Source organism: Cervus elaphus, chromosome 18 (genome assembly GCF_910594005.1).
Source record: "Cervus elaphus chromosome 18, mCerEla1.1, whole genome shotgun sequence".
NCBI lineage: Eukaryota > Metazoa > Chordata > Mammalia > Artiodactyla > Cervidae > Cervus > Cervus elaphus.
In genome coordinates, this window is record NC_057832.1 from 93089205 (window position 1) to 93105049 (window position 15845).

The following is a 15845-nucleotide window of genomic DNA, read 5'->3' on the forward strand; positions in this document are numbered from 1 at the left end:
GTGAAGCAGGCAGAACAATGTCTTGTAATTAAACAAACATTTATTACAATGTAATGTGAGGTAAAAATCCTTGAGATGCAGCCCATGTTCCTAGGAGTTAATAGTCTATTGTAGACTTCATAAGTCAGGTTTATATTAGAAAAATCAAAGCCCACAAAATGTGAGGAATTCAGCAAAATACCTTTAATTTGTTTTTAAACAGTTTGGGGTCAAAACTCTTTCTTATATTCCTGAATTTTTTCTAATACATCCTATGGAAAGCCCAGGTACTTCCAAGACAGGAGGGATTAATAGAAATAATGCAATTTCAAAGAAAGAGAAAAATGTGTTAGAGGATCTAATTTAATATCTTTCAATTAAAGCAAAAATAGCAGTTAATGTTTAATGAGTGCTAACCACAAAAATCTAATTCACTTCTACATGGAGTACTTTTGTCAAAACAGCATCTGTATTTTTACAGAAACAAGTGTTTTCCTTTGATATGCAGTGTATCTCACACATTCTAATTACCTGTCTCAGGAGTTAGGCTCAGACAAAGTTTGAGAGACCTATCTTAAGGTTTTTTATCTGAGCCTGGAAGTTGAGGGAAACAGGAAGATGCAAGAAAAATAGCTCTGAAGGTCAGAGATTGTTTCCTGGTGAATGGAGGAGGCCCAGAGCATTTTGAGAGCAGCTGCTAATTCTTCACTGTAGTACTTCCTGCTCTTCAGAGCGTTTGAAAGGAATCCGTGTCTCTGAATTCTGTCCCTCTGCTAGAGGCTTTGAAGAAGTCGATAGATAATGGCCCTTTAGAAATGACTGAAGTTATGCTTTATTCCTCACCGTCTCAGGGAAATGATATTTTCAGCTGAAAGCCTTCACAAACTCTTTCTTCCCATTAATGCTGAAACCTTTACAAACCTGTTTACCTGGCAGTGCCGACCTGGAGACCTTGTCTTTTCAGAGTTTGGAGAAGCTGATGTTTTCATTTTTCTCAAATTAAATGTCTATTTGCTAGGCTCTGATACATAATATTTTCATTGTATCATATAGACTGAATAATAACTGTGATTATTGAACACAAAAAGTCTCCAACAGAAATGATCAAATTGCTTTAGAGTTTGACCTGTCGGCAAAAAAGAAAAGAGGAAACTTTGTTATTTGAAGCATTCTGCTTAACTCTTAAGCTGCTTACTTTTGGACTGCTAAATTACCTACTAAGTGGCTTGGAAAAGGAAAGTAATTTACGAGACAGCCAGTTGTGCCCTATCGTCAAATGTACTTTATCCTTGACATTGAGCTAGCTCTCTCTTTGTGTGCTCCTCAGTGCTGGAGTTGGAAGAACAGGCACGTACATCGTGCTAGACAGTATGCTGCAGCAAATTCAACATGAAGGAACCGTCAACATATTTGGCTTTTTAAAACACATTCGTTCACAAAGAAATTACTTGGTGCAAACTGAGGTATGAGAAGAAGGATAATTTAATTTATCTAAGGATTGGAAATGTCCCTAAATGCTGGATAGACCAGAGTTTGTATTACCAGATTCGTTAGTCCCATGGGGCACCCCTTGATAAAGTGCTATGAACTGGGTGGCTTAAAACAACAGAAATGTATCATCTCCTAGTTCTGGAGGATAGAAGTCCAAAATCAAGGTGTGGGCAGCAGGGCCATGCTCCCTCCACATCCTCTAGAGAAGGATCCTTCCTTGTCTCTTCAAGTTTCTGATAGTCTCATATTTCCCTGGATTTAGCAGCCTAACTCCAGTCTCTGCCTGTATCTTCACACGGCTGTCTTCCCCCGGTGTTTGTGCCCAGATTTCCCCTTTCTTATAAGAATGTCAGCCCTACTTCATTTAACTAACGACATCTGCATCATCTCTGTGTACAAATAAGGTCACATTCTGAGGTACTAGGAGGTTAGGGTTTCAGCATATCTGTTTGGGGAGGGACACAATTCAACCTTTAACATCAGGTTATTGCATATGTGTCATTGATAGACCAGCTAAATTCTGTCTATCGCATAACCAATGGGAAATATCTTTAAAATGACACTGCTCACAGAAAAGATTCAGAAAAAGAGTAAGTGGATCAGTCAACAGTCATCTCCTCCACCAGACTCCTCAAGCTTTTCCTGTGTGTAGTGAGCAAATAGATTCATTCTCCTATTTAAATAGTACGAATTATGCTCTAATTGGGGCTTTAATGCAGGAGACATAAAAGAGTCGGGTTTGATCCCTGGGTCGGGAAGATCTCCTGGAGGAGGAAATAGCAACTCACTCTGGTATTTTTGCTTGGAGAATCCCATGGACAGAGGAGCCAGGCGGGCTATAGTCTGTAGGGTTGCAAAGAGTTGGATATGACAGAAGCAACTTAGTACACACGCATGCTCAAATTAAATTCTTTTTTAAGCCCATTTCATTTGCCCATATGTGACATAGGACAAAGTCTCCATACCTGTATTTTATTTTCACTATTTCTAAATAAAAACAGATTTAAATTGAATGCTATGGATGGCAGCTTGAAAACAATAAGAAACCTATGACTGAATGGCTTTGAAATCAAACTTCAATCCATCAAGGAGATGACATTCTAGTTAGATAAGACCAGGGAAGAGGCCCATCCATGAAATAGAAGATAACTATTAAAAACGTATAGATAATTGTGCTGAATTACATTTGACCAGCTAAAAGGAGAACTGGAATGGACAGAAGGGAAAGACCCATCAGAAGTAGAGAAGTCAGTGCAAAATGTGGAAGAGGGTCTCAGGTATGAAGGATGGCCAGAGAGGACATTGCTTTGCCTCCAAGAATCTTCCAGTGGTCTCCTTCTCTAAATGTCAGTGCACATGAAATAAAGAGATGAGAGTGGAAACAGTTCTTTCTGTTTTACTCCTTTTCCTCCATCTGACTTCCTGCCAGGACTGGTAAGCAACCTCTGTGAGTTCTCCCTTCCATTTTGTAAAACTCTTTGTCTATCAGTGAAAGATACTACTTTCAAAAGAAAAAAAATTTAATTTGTTTTGTGTGCACTGGGTTTTAATTGTGGCACGGGGGATCTTCAGTTACGGCACTCACACTCTTAATTGCCACATGTGGGATCTAGTTCCCTGATGAAGGATTGAACCCAGGCCCCCTGCATTGGGAGTGCAGACCCCAGTGGTTCTGGAACACCAGGGAAGTTCCTGGAAAATACTACTTCTGTACCGAGACACTTGCTTGCTCAGATGGTAAAGAATCTGCCTGCAGTGCAGGAGATTGGGCTCGATCCCTGGGTCAGGAAGATCTCTTGGAGAAGGGAATGGCTACCCACTCCAGCATTCTTGCTTGGAGAATCCCATGGACAGTGAAGGCTGGTGGTCTACAGTCCATGGGGTTGCCAAGAGTCAAACACAGCTGAACAACTAACACTTCCAAGAACTTATCACGTATAGGGAGAGCCTGTAGTGATGTTCCTGTTTGTCATTGTTTTGCCAGGAACAGTATGTCTTCATTCATGATGCACTGGTCGAGGCCATACTCAGTAAAGAAACTGAGGTCCTGGACAGCCACATCCATGCCTATGTTAACGGGCTCCTCATTCCTGGACCAACGGGCAAAACAAAGCTAGAGAAGCAATTCAAGGTGAGTTCTCTTCAAAGTCCCTCTCTTGGGTGTCACCATGGGTTGGCGTGTTCCCGCATCTCCTCATTTGAGTGGACAAGGCCACGAGGACAGGCTGGGTGCTCTGTTGGCCCAGTGGCTACACTGTGTTCTTTACAACCGGCCACAAAGCCACTTGGTCAATTTCAAGGAGAACCTTAGAGTCACAAGAGGGAAAGTTCCCAGAAACCCTAGAAATGCAGGCGTGGTCCAGGAAACAGGGCACAGAGCAGAACAGGATGAACAGGCAGAACTTCTAGCACAGACGGTGTAAGTGCTCTTCTCACTTTGAGAAAACCAGACCACTTAACCACGAGTGCTGTGGCTCCGGCTGTCTGTGCTGCTCCCTGGAAGGATCTGTCTCACTTGAAGCCTTGGACTAGAATAGGCCACCCCACAAGAATAGCTTCTTCAACCCCAGTTTCTGCCTCCCACCCTGTCACGAGGCAGTCAGCTACACAAGGGGAGCGTGCTTTGTTCGACATTCTGCCTCCCACAACTTAACTTAGCTGTCTGACTTCCAGAAACCAGTGAGCAAAGAATTCAGAAAGCAGTTGTTATCAGACCTGCTGGTGGAGATAGGGAGATTTGAAGAGTTGTGGCTTTCCAGAGGAAGGAAGACTATGTTGTTTTGTTCCCTATTATTCCTATTGTTGTTCAGTAGCTCAGTTGTGTCCAACTCTTTGCGACCCCATGGACTGTATCATGCCAGGCTTCCCTGTCCTTTACTGTCTCCCAGAGTTTGCTCAAACTCATGTCCATTGAATCAGTGATGCCATCCAACTATCTCATTCTCTGTCGTCCCCTTCTCCTCTCACCTTTAATCTTTCCCAGCATCAGGGTCTTTTCAAATGAGTCAGGTCTTCACATCAGGTGGCCAAAATGTTGGAGTTTCAGCTTCAGCATCAGTCCTTCCAATGAATATTCAGGGTTGATTTCCTTTAGGGTTGACTGTTTTGATCTCCTTGCTGCCCAAGGGACTCTCAAAAGTCTCTTCTACCACCACAGTTTGAAAGCATCACTTCTTTGGTGCTCAGTCTTCTTTATGGTCCAATTCTCACATTCGTACATGACTTCTGGAAAAACCATAGCTTTGACTAATCAAATCATTGTCGGCAAAGTGGTGTCTCTGCCTTTTAATATACTGTCTATATTTGTCATAGCTTTTCTTCCAAGGAGTAAGCATCTTTTAATTTCATGCCTTCAGTTACCATCTGCAGTGATGTTGGAGCCCAAGAAAATGAAGTCTGTTACTGTTTCCATTGTTTCTCTATCTATTTGCCATGAAGTAATGGGACCAGTGCCATGATCTTAGTTTTTATTCCTATACCAACCTCTTCCCCGGGTTGCTAGAGAAGCAGGGCCAATTTCTGAAGGAGTATCTCAGAAGAATTCAGGAAGCCCTGGAAAAGCCCAGGAGAGTTAACAAACCTTGAGATTGTAGTTCTTTCTCTTTCTTTTCTCCAGCTTACAACACAGAAGATGTAGTCATTACGAATTCCCTGACTTTTTGCCTTCTCATTCAGCATCTTTTGGGCTTTGGGAGGAGTAAGGGACAGATTAGGTTTAGAACCTGAACTTAAAACCTGAAGAGAGGGAGACATACGTGTTTATTCAGCCAAAGTTATCTGAGTAGTTAAGAAAGAATTCAAGGAAGAAAAGTGCACAGTACAGCTTCCAGAAACAGATAAGAAAGAAATATAAAGCATTAACAGGATATTGCTAAGATGGCTTTTCTCTAAGTTAAAAAATACATATGTACTAGCCATTTCCAACATAATTTTCACTTACATATGATTCACCGCTTACACAATTACCTAAAATAATTTATATCACTTATACTGGGTAATTCATGATCAGAATGAAAATATCAATTATGAAACAGAATCCATTTAAAAAGAGAGACATCTGACTGTTTCCTGTTAGCATGCTAACTAGGGAGATTTAGGGGTGTGTGCTTGTGTTTGTGTGTGTGTGTACACTGTCCTATAAAAAAAGGTATTTATTCAGATTTATCCAGTGAAAAATATTCTTAAAATGAAATTGCATGTCTATGTATCCAATAAATATTTATCACAAATGTACCTCATGCCAGGCTTTTGTGTTTGATACTGATTTTGAAATCTACATTGAAAATTAAAGAACCAAAAATATTCAAAGCAATACTGAACAATAAGGAATAGAAATTTCTTGAACTGTATGTGAAAGACCTTTTATGGAATGGTAATGTTGAAAAACAGACAAATCAGCCAGAGGAACCACGTGCATGTGGAAATTGTTATGTGATAGATATGACATTAAAAATTGGTGAAGAAAGATGGACTGATCAGTAAATGATACTAGGACAGTTTCCATGTGGGAACAAGTACAATTACATATCTACTGTACCTCAAACACTGAAATTATTCAAGATGGATTAAATTCTTAAAATGGAAATAGCTTTATAACTACTATAAGAAAATATTGGAAAATGTATTTTGAGGACATGAAGGTAGAGAAGAACTTCTTAAATAAAAATGTAATTTACAAAAATCTTAAGGAAAAACAGTAATTCAGTTATAAGTGTCTATTTGATTAAAGAGAACAAAGACATTTGCAACTTTCTTAGTAGACTATAGATTTACATTTAAGGCATCAAACCCCCTGCAAATTAATGAAAATGAAATATAAATATGGAAAGGCAATCATCAAAGAAGAAATAACTAAAATTCACAATTGCACTATAATTAAGAAAATGCTAATCAAAACCACAGTATACTACTTTTCATCTGTTAGCCTGTCAAAAATTGAACACCAATGACTGCACATTCTTTATAGAAACCCTCACATATGTGCATATTAAGAAATATACAAGGGCTGTTCATTGCTGCAGAGTTTGAAATAGCGAAACATTGAAAATAATGCAAACATTTACTAATTGCAGAATAGATAAATAGCAAGTAGATTATTTATGTGATGAAGTATTAAAATAATGAATGTGCTGTGCTTAGTCGCTAAGTCATGTCTGACTCTTTGCAACCCCAGGGACTGTAACCCACCAGGCTCCTCCTCCATGGGGATTCTCCATGGGGATTCTCCAGGTAAGAATCCTGGAGTGGGTTGCCATTCTTTCTCACACTGCAGGCGGACTCTTTAGTCTAAGCCACTAGGGAAGCCCAAAATAATGAATAAAGAACTATATGCATATACAAGGGCTTCCTTGGTGACTCCGTGGTAAAAAATCTGTCTGCCAATGCAGGAAGTGTGGTTTTTATCCCTGGGTTGGGAAGATCCCTTGGAGAAGGAACTGGCAACCACTCCAGTATTCTTACCTGGAAAATCCCATGGACAGAAGGAGCCTGGCAAGCTACATACAGTCCATGGGGTCACAAAGAGCTGGACACGACATGTATATATATGTCCACCTGGCTCCTGATGCCGCCTGAAAACGCACACACATGATGCAGTTTATCTCCAGCTGCAGTGTGAGATTTAAATGGAGAACATGGAGAGCACACACCATAGAGGAAGGGTCCCAATGCTCAAAGTCAAACTAGGTATCAAGCATTCCCTGCTTCTTCCATCCCTCCTGGAATAGAATATAGAACATAAATGTATCAGGGAGTCCCCTAAACAACTTTAATTTAAGGAATTCTTGGAAAATAAGTCAAATATATTCATATTCAGTGTCTTATCTTTGTTGAGTCACGTGTGTGAATATGAGTATGAGTGTGTGTGTGTGTGTGTGTGTGTGTGTTTGAATATTTGAGTGGCTTAAACGAAATGATTTATATTTTTCCTTGACATTCTTTCTCAGCTCTTGAGTCAATCAAATATACAGCAGAGTGACTATTCTACAGCCCTAAAGCAATGCAACAGAGAAAAGAACAGAACGTCTTCCATCATCCCTGGTAAGCTATGTTGAATTTTGGAAGAAAAAGGAAAACCAACTTTTAAAATAATATTAATAGAAGGTAATTTAACAATATTTTTCCATCTTGGAACAAAAGCAATATACTCATTTAATTATGTCAGATAATGTAGCTTAACAAGGACTCAAAACTTTGAGTGCAAAATACATAGAAAAATTAGCTAAAAAGTCAAAGACACTGAACTTGCAAAATGCAGCTATATTTTGCCATTTGAGGAGGTGGGAAGGAAGTATAGTGCTAAGAGCTTACTTGTTTCTGATGAATGTTCTGTGTTCCCAGTGGAAAGATCCAGGGTTGGCATTTCATCCCTGAGTGGAGAAGGTGCAGACTACATCAATGCCTCCTACATCATGGTAAGTCAAAGAGCTACTGGGGAAACTGACTGCAAGCTTGTGTTGCCAGAACCAAAACAGAGTGGTCTGCCTGAATCAGGGACTGGCAAATACCGCGGGTGGACATGAGTCAAATCTGATGCGTGCAGGTTCACAGCCCACAGCAGCAACAGAATCACAGCATTCCTTGGTGTTTTCATGTGTGCTGGGACTGGAGAACCCTTGGTCAACGCAACTGAGTAGATGCAGGAACCAAACTCACCATTCAGAACTGATATTCAGTTCAGTTCAGTTCAGTTGCTCAATTGTGCCCCACTGTTTGCGACCCCGTGGACTGCAGCACAGCAGGCCTCCCTGTCCATCACCAACTCCCAGAGTCCACTCAAACTTATGTCCGTCGAGTTGGTGATGCCATCCAAACATCTCATCCTCTGTTGTCCCCTTCCCCACCTACCTTCAATCTTTCCCAGCATCAGGGTCTTTTCAAATGAGTCAGTTCTTCGCATCAGGTGGCCAAAGTATTGGAGTTTCAGCTTCAACATGATGAGTAAATACAAAGCATCCACTTACCCACCTAAGTGGCTCCATTTCATTGACCAAAGCAGATTTCCTGCAGAACCAGTATACACCAGCATTAGCAAGTCCAATCTCACTGACATCACTCCAGGTCTGCAGCACAGGTCTCACCCTGCAAACTGGGCTCATTTGGCGACTTAGATTTCTAAAGATTCAATACTTTCTGTCTGCATTTAGCTCTACTCTGACAGGAGTGAGTGCTTTAGTAGCTGTTTTTTGACCTTCATTTCCATTTCAGGCCAGTCCATCACAGAGCTTGCCTTCAGATGAAAGGGTCCTAACTTCCATGCCCAAATCACTGTTTTATTTAACTGGAAAAGAAAATACTAAGGCATATTTATACAGGAAACAAGAAGATATATGTTGCTGGCATCTAAAAGGGCTTCTCTGGTGGCTCAGATGGTAAAGAATTTGCTTGCAATGCAGGAGACATGGGTTCAATCCCTGGAGCAGGAAGATCCCTTGGAGAATGGAATGGCTACCCACTCCAGTATTCTTGCCTGGAGAATTCCATGGACAGAGGAGTCTGGCGGGCTACAGTCCCTGGGGTCGCAAAGAGTAGGACATGACTGAGCGACTAACACTTTCATTTTTAGGGCTTCCCAGGTGGCGCAGTGGTAAAGAATCTGACTGCCAATGCAAGAGGTGCAGGAGACATCCAAAAGCATGCCATACTTAAAGAGGGGCTTCTTAATACTACAGGAAGCAGATGTTTTTACTCAAAAATCAAGAATGGGTTGAGACAAATGTAAATATTGCATTGTGTGTTGGTTAGATAAAAGGCTGTCCTCATCAAGAAAATAATTAAATGCTGGCTACCTACAAAGCTTGCCACAGTATGTCTGAAGATTTACAAATTGGGATGAATTTTTATCTACTTGGAATGATGTGGGATGTTGACTGAAGTTGCAGGATAGATTGGAAGTCCTTTCAAGGTCTTTTCCTGGGCTTCCCTGGTGGCTCAGTGGTAAAGAATCCAGCTGCCAATGCAGGAGACACAGGTTCAATCCCTAATCTAGGAAGATTCCATGTGCTAGGGGCAGCTGAGCCCATGTACCACAACTATTGAGCGTGTGCTGTAGAGCCTGGGAGTCCCAAACAACTGAGCCCACGTGCCACAACTGCTGAAGCCCGCGAGCCCTAGAGCTCGTGTTCCACAAGAGAGGCCACTGAAATGAGAAGCCCGTGCACCATAACTAGAGAGGAGCCCCCACTCACTGCAGGTAGACAAAGCCCTCAAAACAGCAAAGACCCAACACAGCCAGAAATAAATAAAATTATTTTTTAAAAAAGATCTTTTCCTATCCAAAGCCTCTACAATTAACGAGAAAAACATTTAATTATGTACAACCTACTCATTCAAATCTGAATATATGAACTTAAAAATTTTCTGCTTATCAAATAAGATTGTAACCAAAAGAAAGTAAATTGAGTAGAATTCTACTTGATGAATAAATGAAGATAAAGCTTAAAAAAAGAATAAAAAACATTCCATACTTCAAGTGAGTCTATGGGGGCTAGGAATGGGATCTAAGAGATTCCATTGCAGAAGGAGCCATGGTTTTGGTAAACAGCAACATGGAAATCATGATTAATTCAATGGCACCAGCTTTCAGGTTTCTGCAGCAACATTTGCAAGGTGCCACCCCTAGTTCCTCTCTGGTAGAGGCAGTCAAGATGTAAAGTATCCTACTGCCAGTAGGTGTGAAATTTGGCACTGCCATTTGGACTTATGAACTTTAAGAAATGCAAAATTTTGGGTTTCTCTTCTATCTAGTGTGGGAGACATAGTCCACAAGCCATTTCGTTAAGTCTCCTCCTAGAAGTGATAACTGTGTGATAACTTAAGGTGATAACTTCTTCTGCTTCAGTTTAATTATGTATGAAGTGAAGCTCACATTCCCTTTCTCATAGTATTGCTGTGAGAAATAAAGGAGGAAAATGCTTAGCACTGTACCTGGCATGTAGGATGGGTCCATAACATTGGCTATAATAATCACATTATTATTTACAGACACAATCTAAAAATAAAAAGACTAACATGACCATTAACCTGTAACTGTTTCTTGAATGTTTACAGTCATATGCCATGGCTCTTTCTATCCTCTCTTTGATTATGTAGGGTTATTATCAGAGCAATGAATTCATCATCACCCAGCATCCCCTTCTCCACACCATCAAGGATTTCTGGAGGATGATATGGGACCATAATGCCCAGCTGGTTGTTATGCTTCCAGATGGTCAAAACATGGTAAGTCCCTCAGGTCACTTTTGGCACTTTCTTTTTAGGGTGGGTATCAAGGCACAACTACCCAAAAGTCCAGTACACAAAGTATTTTTTTCAACTAATGAACTAATATTGAAGTTGCACCTTGTCTATTATTGGATCTGGTTTGAATGCAGTAACTCAGGCTGAAATTGTTGAATGACAGTTTTAAATAAAAGTAGATTGAAATTAACTTAAGTATTTATTACGCTGTTTAGGGAATTAGAATTGCAATCATGAATGAAGTCAGTCCATATACTTCTACTTGCATTTTTTTTAATAAAACTTGTTAGGATATTTTAAGAGTAAATTTTGAGATTTAAAGAAAAATTTGAGTTGAATTTTCTATGGCAACCTGTTAACTTTGTTTCACAGTCTGACTTAGACATTTTATTGAAATCTAGAATCTTATTTGTTTTTTAATCCTCCAGGCAGAAGATGAATTTGTTTACTGGCCAAATAAAGATGAGCCTATAAATTGTGAGAGTTTTAAGGTCACTCTTATGGCCGAGGAACACAAATGTCTGTCTAATGAGGAGAAACTTATAATGCAAGATTTTATCCTAGAAGCTACACAGGTATGGACATAGTTTAAATGATAAACTTTTCATCTTTTTAAATATATGCCAGTTTAAAGATCTCTCCTAGAAATTAAAAGAAGGAATCTGATTTCTTATAAATTGAGGCAAATTACCCAAATAATAAATTTTACCTTACATGTTATTTTCATTTTTTAAAATCTTATAGAATCGTTAAACAATTAGCCATCACTAAACTCCACCATCCCTGACTTCTACACACACAGGAAGTCAAAAATTTCTTCTTTACTCCAAAGCAGTTGCTGATAGAAGTTAAGTTGAAAATAAACAGAGTAAAAACAAATAATTTTATTAATCCAAATTCTTATGTTTTAAGGCCAGTATTTACCTTGTCTTCTCCTAAGTAAAATGGGAAAAATATTCAGTTCAGTTCAGTCGCTCAGTCATGTCCAGCTCTCTGCGACCCCATGAATCGCAGCACGCCAGGCCTCCCTGTCCATCACCAACCCCCGGAGTTTACTCAAACTCACATCCATCGAGTCAGTGATGCCATCCAGCCATCTCATTCTCTGTCATCCCCTTCTCTTCCTGCCCCCAATCCCTCCCAGCATCAGGGTCTTTTCCGATGAGTCAACTCTTCGCATGAGGTGGCCAAAGTACTGGAGTTTCAGCTTCAGCATCAGTCCTTGCAATGAACACCCAGGACTGATCTCCTTTAGGATGGACTGGTTGGATCTCCTTGCAGTCCAAGGGACTCTCAAGAGTCTTCTCCAACACCACAGTTCAAAAGCATCAATTTTTCAGCGCTCAGCTTTCTTCACAGTCCAACTCTCACATCCATATAAGACTACCTACCAGTAAAAACAAGTTTACTGCCCTGTTCTGATGTACAGGAGGTTGTTCAGTGAAGAACTGCTTTGAAAACATGCAATACAATGAATTAAGGTTGTTTTACTAAACTCTTCATTATCTACAGTTTGAATTCTTTGTCAATAATTATTTCTGTAATTACAGCATAGTTCATAAATTATCGTATGGCTCCTGTAAAACACTAAAAGATGCTAATAATGATGAGTAAGGCATGTGAAATTCAGAGGACTTGCTCAGTCAGAAAAAAATTAAATCATATTTTAGGTGGTTTAAATGTTTCACTTTAGTTCTGAAACTGGTAAAACATATAGGATATATAAGAAAATTCAGTATTTGCTAGACTATTTGGTTGACCAAAACTTATAAAATTGATGATGCAAATACATTGTTTTCTAAATGTTTTCTAGTTCTGCCTGAAATTGATGTTTCATATTATATTTTGTTAGTCAAGAGTCCAGTTTTATTGTTTCATGTGAATAGCCATTGTTCCAGCATCATTTATAGATCAACAATACCAGTTCAGTCATAAATCAAATTCCTGTATATGTATAAGCCACTTTAGGAAACTGAGGATCAGAAGTTTAAGAGAGTTAAAGTCATGCAACCTGGTTTGGTCACTTAAGCAAGAATCCGAACTGGGGCTAGAGTGGGACCCATGTCTCCATCCTCCTTGCCAGCGCTTCCCACACTGTGTCATGCAATCATATTCTTCCCTTAGTTGAACCTGAGTAATGCTGCTATTTGAAGAAGTATATGCTATCTTTTTCTTTTTTACTTCAAATACAGATGACTTACAGTATTATAGGTTACAGGTATACAATATAATGATTCACAATTTTTAAAGGAATGTCTATGCAATTTTTAAAGCAAATTTTAAAACAAGATTTCTCTTTGTAAGTTTAATTTTATGGACAGAGCCACATCTCTGTTCATGATTTGATTGGCAGTATAAAGTCCACCAACAAGGATTAGTTTAGAATATAAAAGAGGCCACGTCTGTACACGGCAAATATGGTGTCATGGTGATTTCTCCTTTCCATGATGATGGACAGGCTACAACAACTGCTACACTCAGTGTGTGACTTGGTTTAATTGCCTTCCTGCAATTCCTGATTTTCATGGAAATAATTATTGACAAAGAATTCAAATTGGTGTCTTGTAGATAGTCAGGAGTTTAGTTTAAAAAAAAAACAACCCTAGTTCGTCGCACTGTGATGCAATGAATGGGCTGTAATGACTCCTGCACTCAGCATGTGATTTGGTTTTGTTGCATTCCTGTAGTTACTGATTTTCCTCAATTCATCTACTCACCACCCAACATGACACTTTTTAAAACACTGATTTTACCTCTTCTTGTAGGATGACTATGTACTTGAAGTGCGGCACTTTCAGTGCCCCAAATGGCCAAATCCAGACAGCCCCATTAGTAAAACTTTTGAACTTATAAGTATTATCAAAGAAGAAGCCGCCACCAGGGATGGGCCCATGATTGTTCATGATGAGTAAGTGCCACACCTTAAATCTGTTCACAACTGACATGCTCTGGGTGTGTGTGTATTTCTGTTATCTTTGTACTAACCTAATATTTTGGACCCATGGTGAATTATTCAGCCAGGGTGGATTATTGCTTCTCATGGACATGCTTAACACACAATAGTTTGGGGTTTATTTTCCACTTAGAGCTCCTGTTGAAGGCAGAAGATGGGTGCAGGGTCACAGGCATCTGCTCTTGCATTCTGCACTGAGAACACTTTGTGTGATGAGTCAGTGTTTTAGAACCTGGATTTTTACAGGTTCTAACCAGTGAGACATTTCTCAGCCACTGACTTCCTGGGATTGGAGTAAAATTGATATCATGATGTCATTTTTATTTACCAGAAATAGAAATCTGTATCCAATTGATCTTTCCAGGTTTCTGTTGTCAACCAAAATGCATGTGCATATTATATATGATACTTAGATACTTATTTTATAATATATATTATTATTTAGCCTCAGTCAGATTATTTTGATTTATTGCCAACCCATTCCATAGTATAACAAAACAAAATGTATAACCAAATACTTAACTTCTACAAAGTGTCTCATTACCAATATTGTGAACACTCCGAAATGTTTCAAATTAAACCATGGTTCCATGGACAATAAAATGAGACAATATATTAAAAATTTCAGTGTTCTTACTGCCAAGTTGTCAAGGCCACATGCTCTGTGAGTTCCAGATGTGAATGTTTGGTGCATCTGAATGGAGTCCTTGCCCCTTCCATTTGCTTCCAGGCACGGAGGAGTGACAGCTGGAACCTTCTGTGCTCTGACGACCCTGATGCACCAACTCGAAAAAGAAAATTCCGTGGATGTGTACCAGGTAGCCAAGATGATCAATTTGATGAGGCCGGGAGTCTTTGCCGACATTGTAAGTAACAAGACAGCAAATCAAGCTTTTCCTGTTAGAGTGCCTGTTACTTTCTCAGTTCAGTTCAGTCGCTCAGTCATGTCCGACTCTTTGTGACCCCATGAACCGCAGCACACCAGGCCTCCCTGTCCATCACCAACTCCCGGAGTCTACCCAAACCCATGTCCATCGAGTTGGTGATGCCATCCAGCCATTTCATCCTCTGTCGTCCCCTTCTCCTCCTGCCCCCAATCCTTCCCAGCATTAGGATCTTTTCCAATGAGTCAACTCTTTGCGTGAGGTGGCTAGGGGCTACCAAAATCATTTTGTTGTGTATCAAAAAGAACACGTTGATAACATTAACCTGAAGTTTTCAAGTTGAATTATATCCTGTTTGCAATCCATAGACCTGGAACTATAAACAATAAACATTTAAAGTTTATCTTCCAGAAAATTGATGGATCAAAAATTTTCAATTCCATTGTGTGCCTTTTTGTGAGACTTAGTGTAATTCTGAAAAAATATCTTTAGTAGAAGCACCAACTAATCTGATTAATACAGCAAAATAAACATTTTATTCCAGCATTCAAGTTCTGCATAGCCTCAAAGAGCAGTCAGAAGATAGAATTCAATTGTTTGCTTTTTTCTCAAGCCAAATTCATTTTCTAAACTTAAGAAGTAGCTAATTCTGAAGGTACTTTTAAAAAAAGAGAGAGAAGGACACTCATGCAATCAAGAAAGAGCATCGCACATCTGGAAAGATAAGTCTCAACTCTGAGAATAATTTGGAAGCTTTTATTATAGAAAAAAGGGCTAGAAAGACAGTAGGGAACTCTGTGCATGCCCTGGTGGGAGAAGCTTAGGTGAATGCAGAAATCATAGGCTCCCTTCTAGCTTTCTGGTCTGTATATGGAAGAGCCGCATAAGGGTCTGCCTTCAAAGCTCCAGCCCACACCAGCTGGTCAGAGAGCCCGGAAACCCCTGTGCACACACACTTCAGAGGAGCCCTTGTTAAAAGTGTCATTCAGGCAAGGTGAGTTGTATGTACCGAGCTTGTCATTTGAAATTGCTTTCTGGAGACTAAACTTACACCCAAGTTTCACAAATGCATTTACTAAGACATGTGGTCCTAATGATTTTATACTGTGGTGCCAGCCATTAGCTCACAGTCTTTGCAACTGCCTTGCCCCCACCTCACCATCCCCAAGTTGGCGTCTGAAAGAGAGCAACTGTTTATTCCTCCGTGTGTCTATGAAACCAGAGCAGGACACATGCTCTCCTTTGCACAAAGCAGGACATAGGACTGGCCGGGCTGGTAGAGTGTGAAGAATACTGGGTAA

General features: G+C 39.8%; 1 protein-coding gene across 4 annotated transcripts in view; it reads left to right on the forward strand.

Annotated features, from left to right (window-relative positions):
* PTPRZ1 (protein tyrosine phosphatase receptor type Z1) overlaps nt 1–15845 on the forward strand; it is a 193830-nt gene that overhangs the window by 176546 nt on the left and 1439 nt on the right. For all 4 annotated transcript variants that reach the window (XM_043871959.1, XM_043871960.1, XM_043871962.1 and 1 more), the window contains 8 exons: nt 1307–1442; nt 3455–3601; nt 7416–7509; nt 7810–7883; nt 10561–10689; nt 11136–11282; nt 13473–13615; nt 14391–14526. In XM_043871959.1, the coding sequence (XP_043727894.1) occupies nt 1307–1442; nt 3455–3601; nt 7416–7509; nt 7810–7883; nt 10561–10689; nt 11136–11282; nt 13473–13615; nt 14391–14526 (1006 nt within the window). The remainder of the gene's footprint in view (nt 1–1306; nt 1443–3454; nt 3602–7415; nt 7510–7809; nt 7884–10560; nt 10690–11135; nt 11283–13472; nt 13616–14390; nt 14527–15845) is intronic.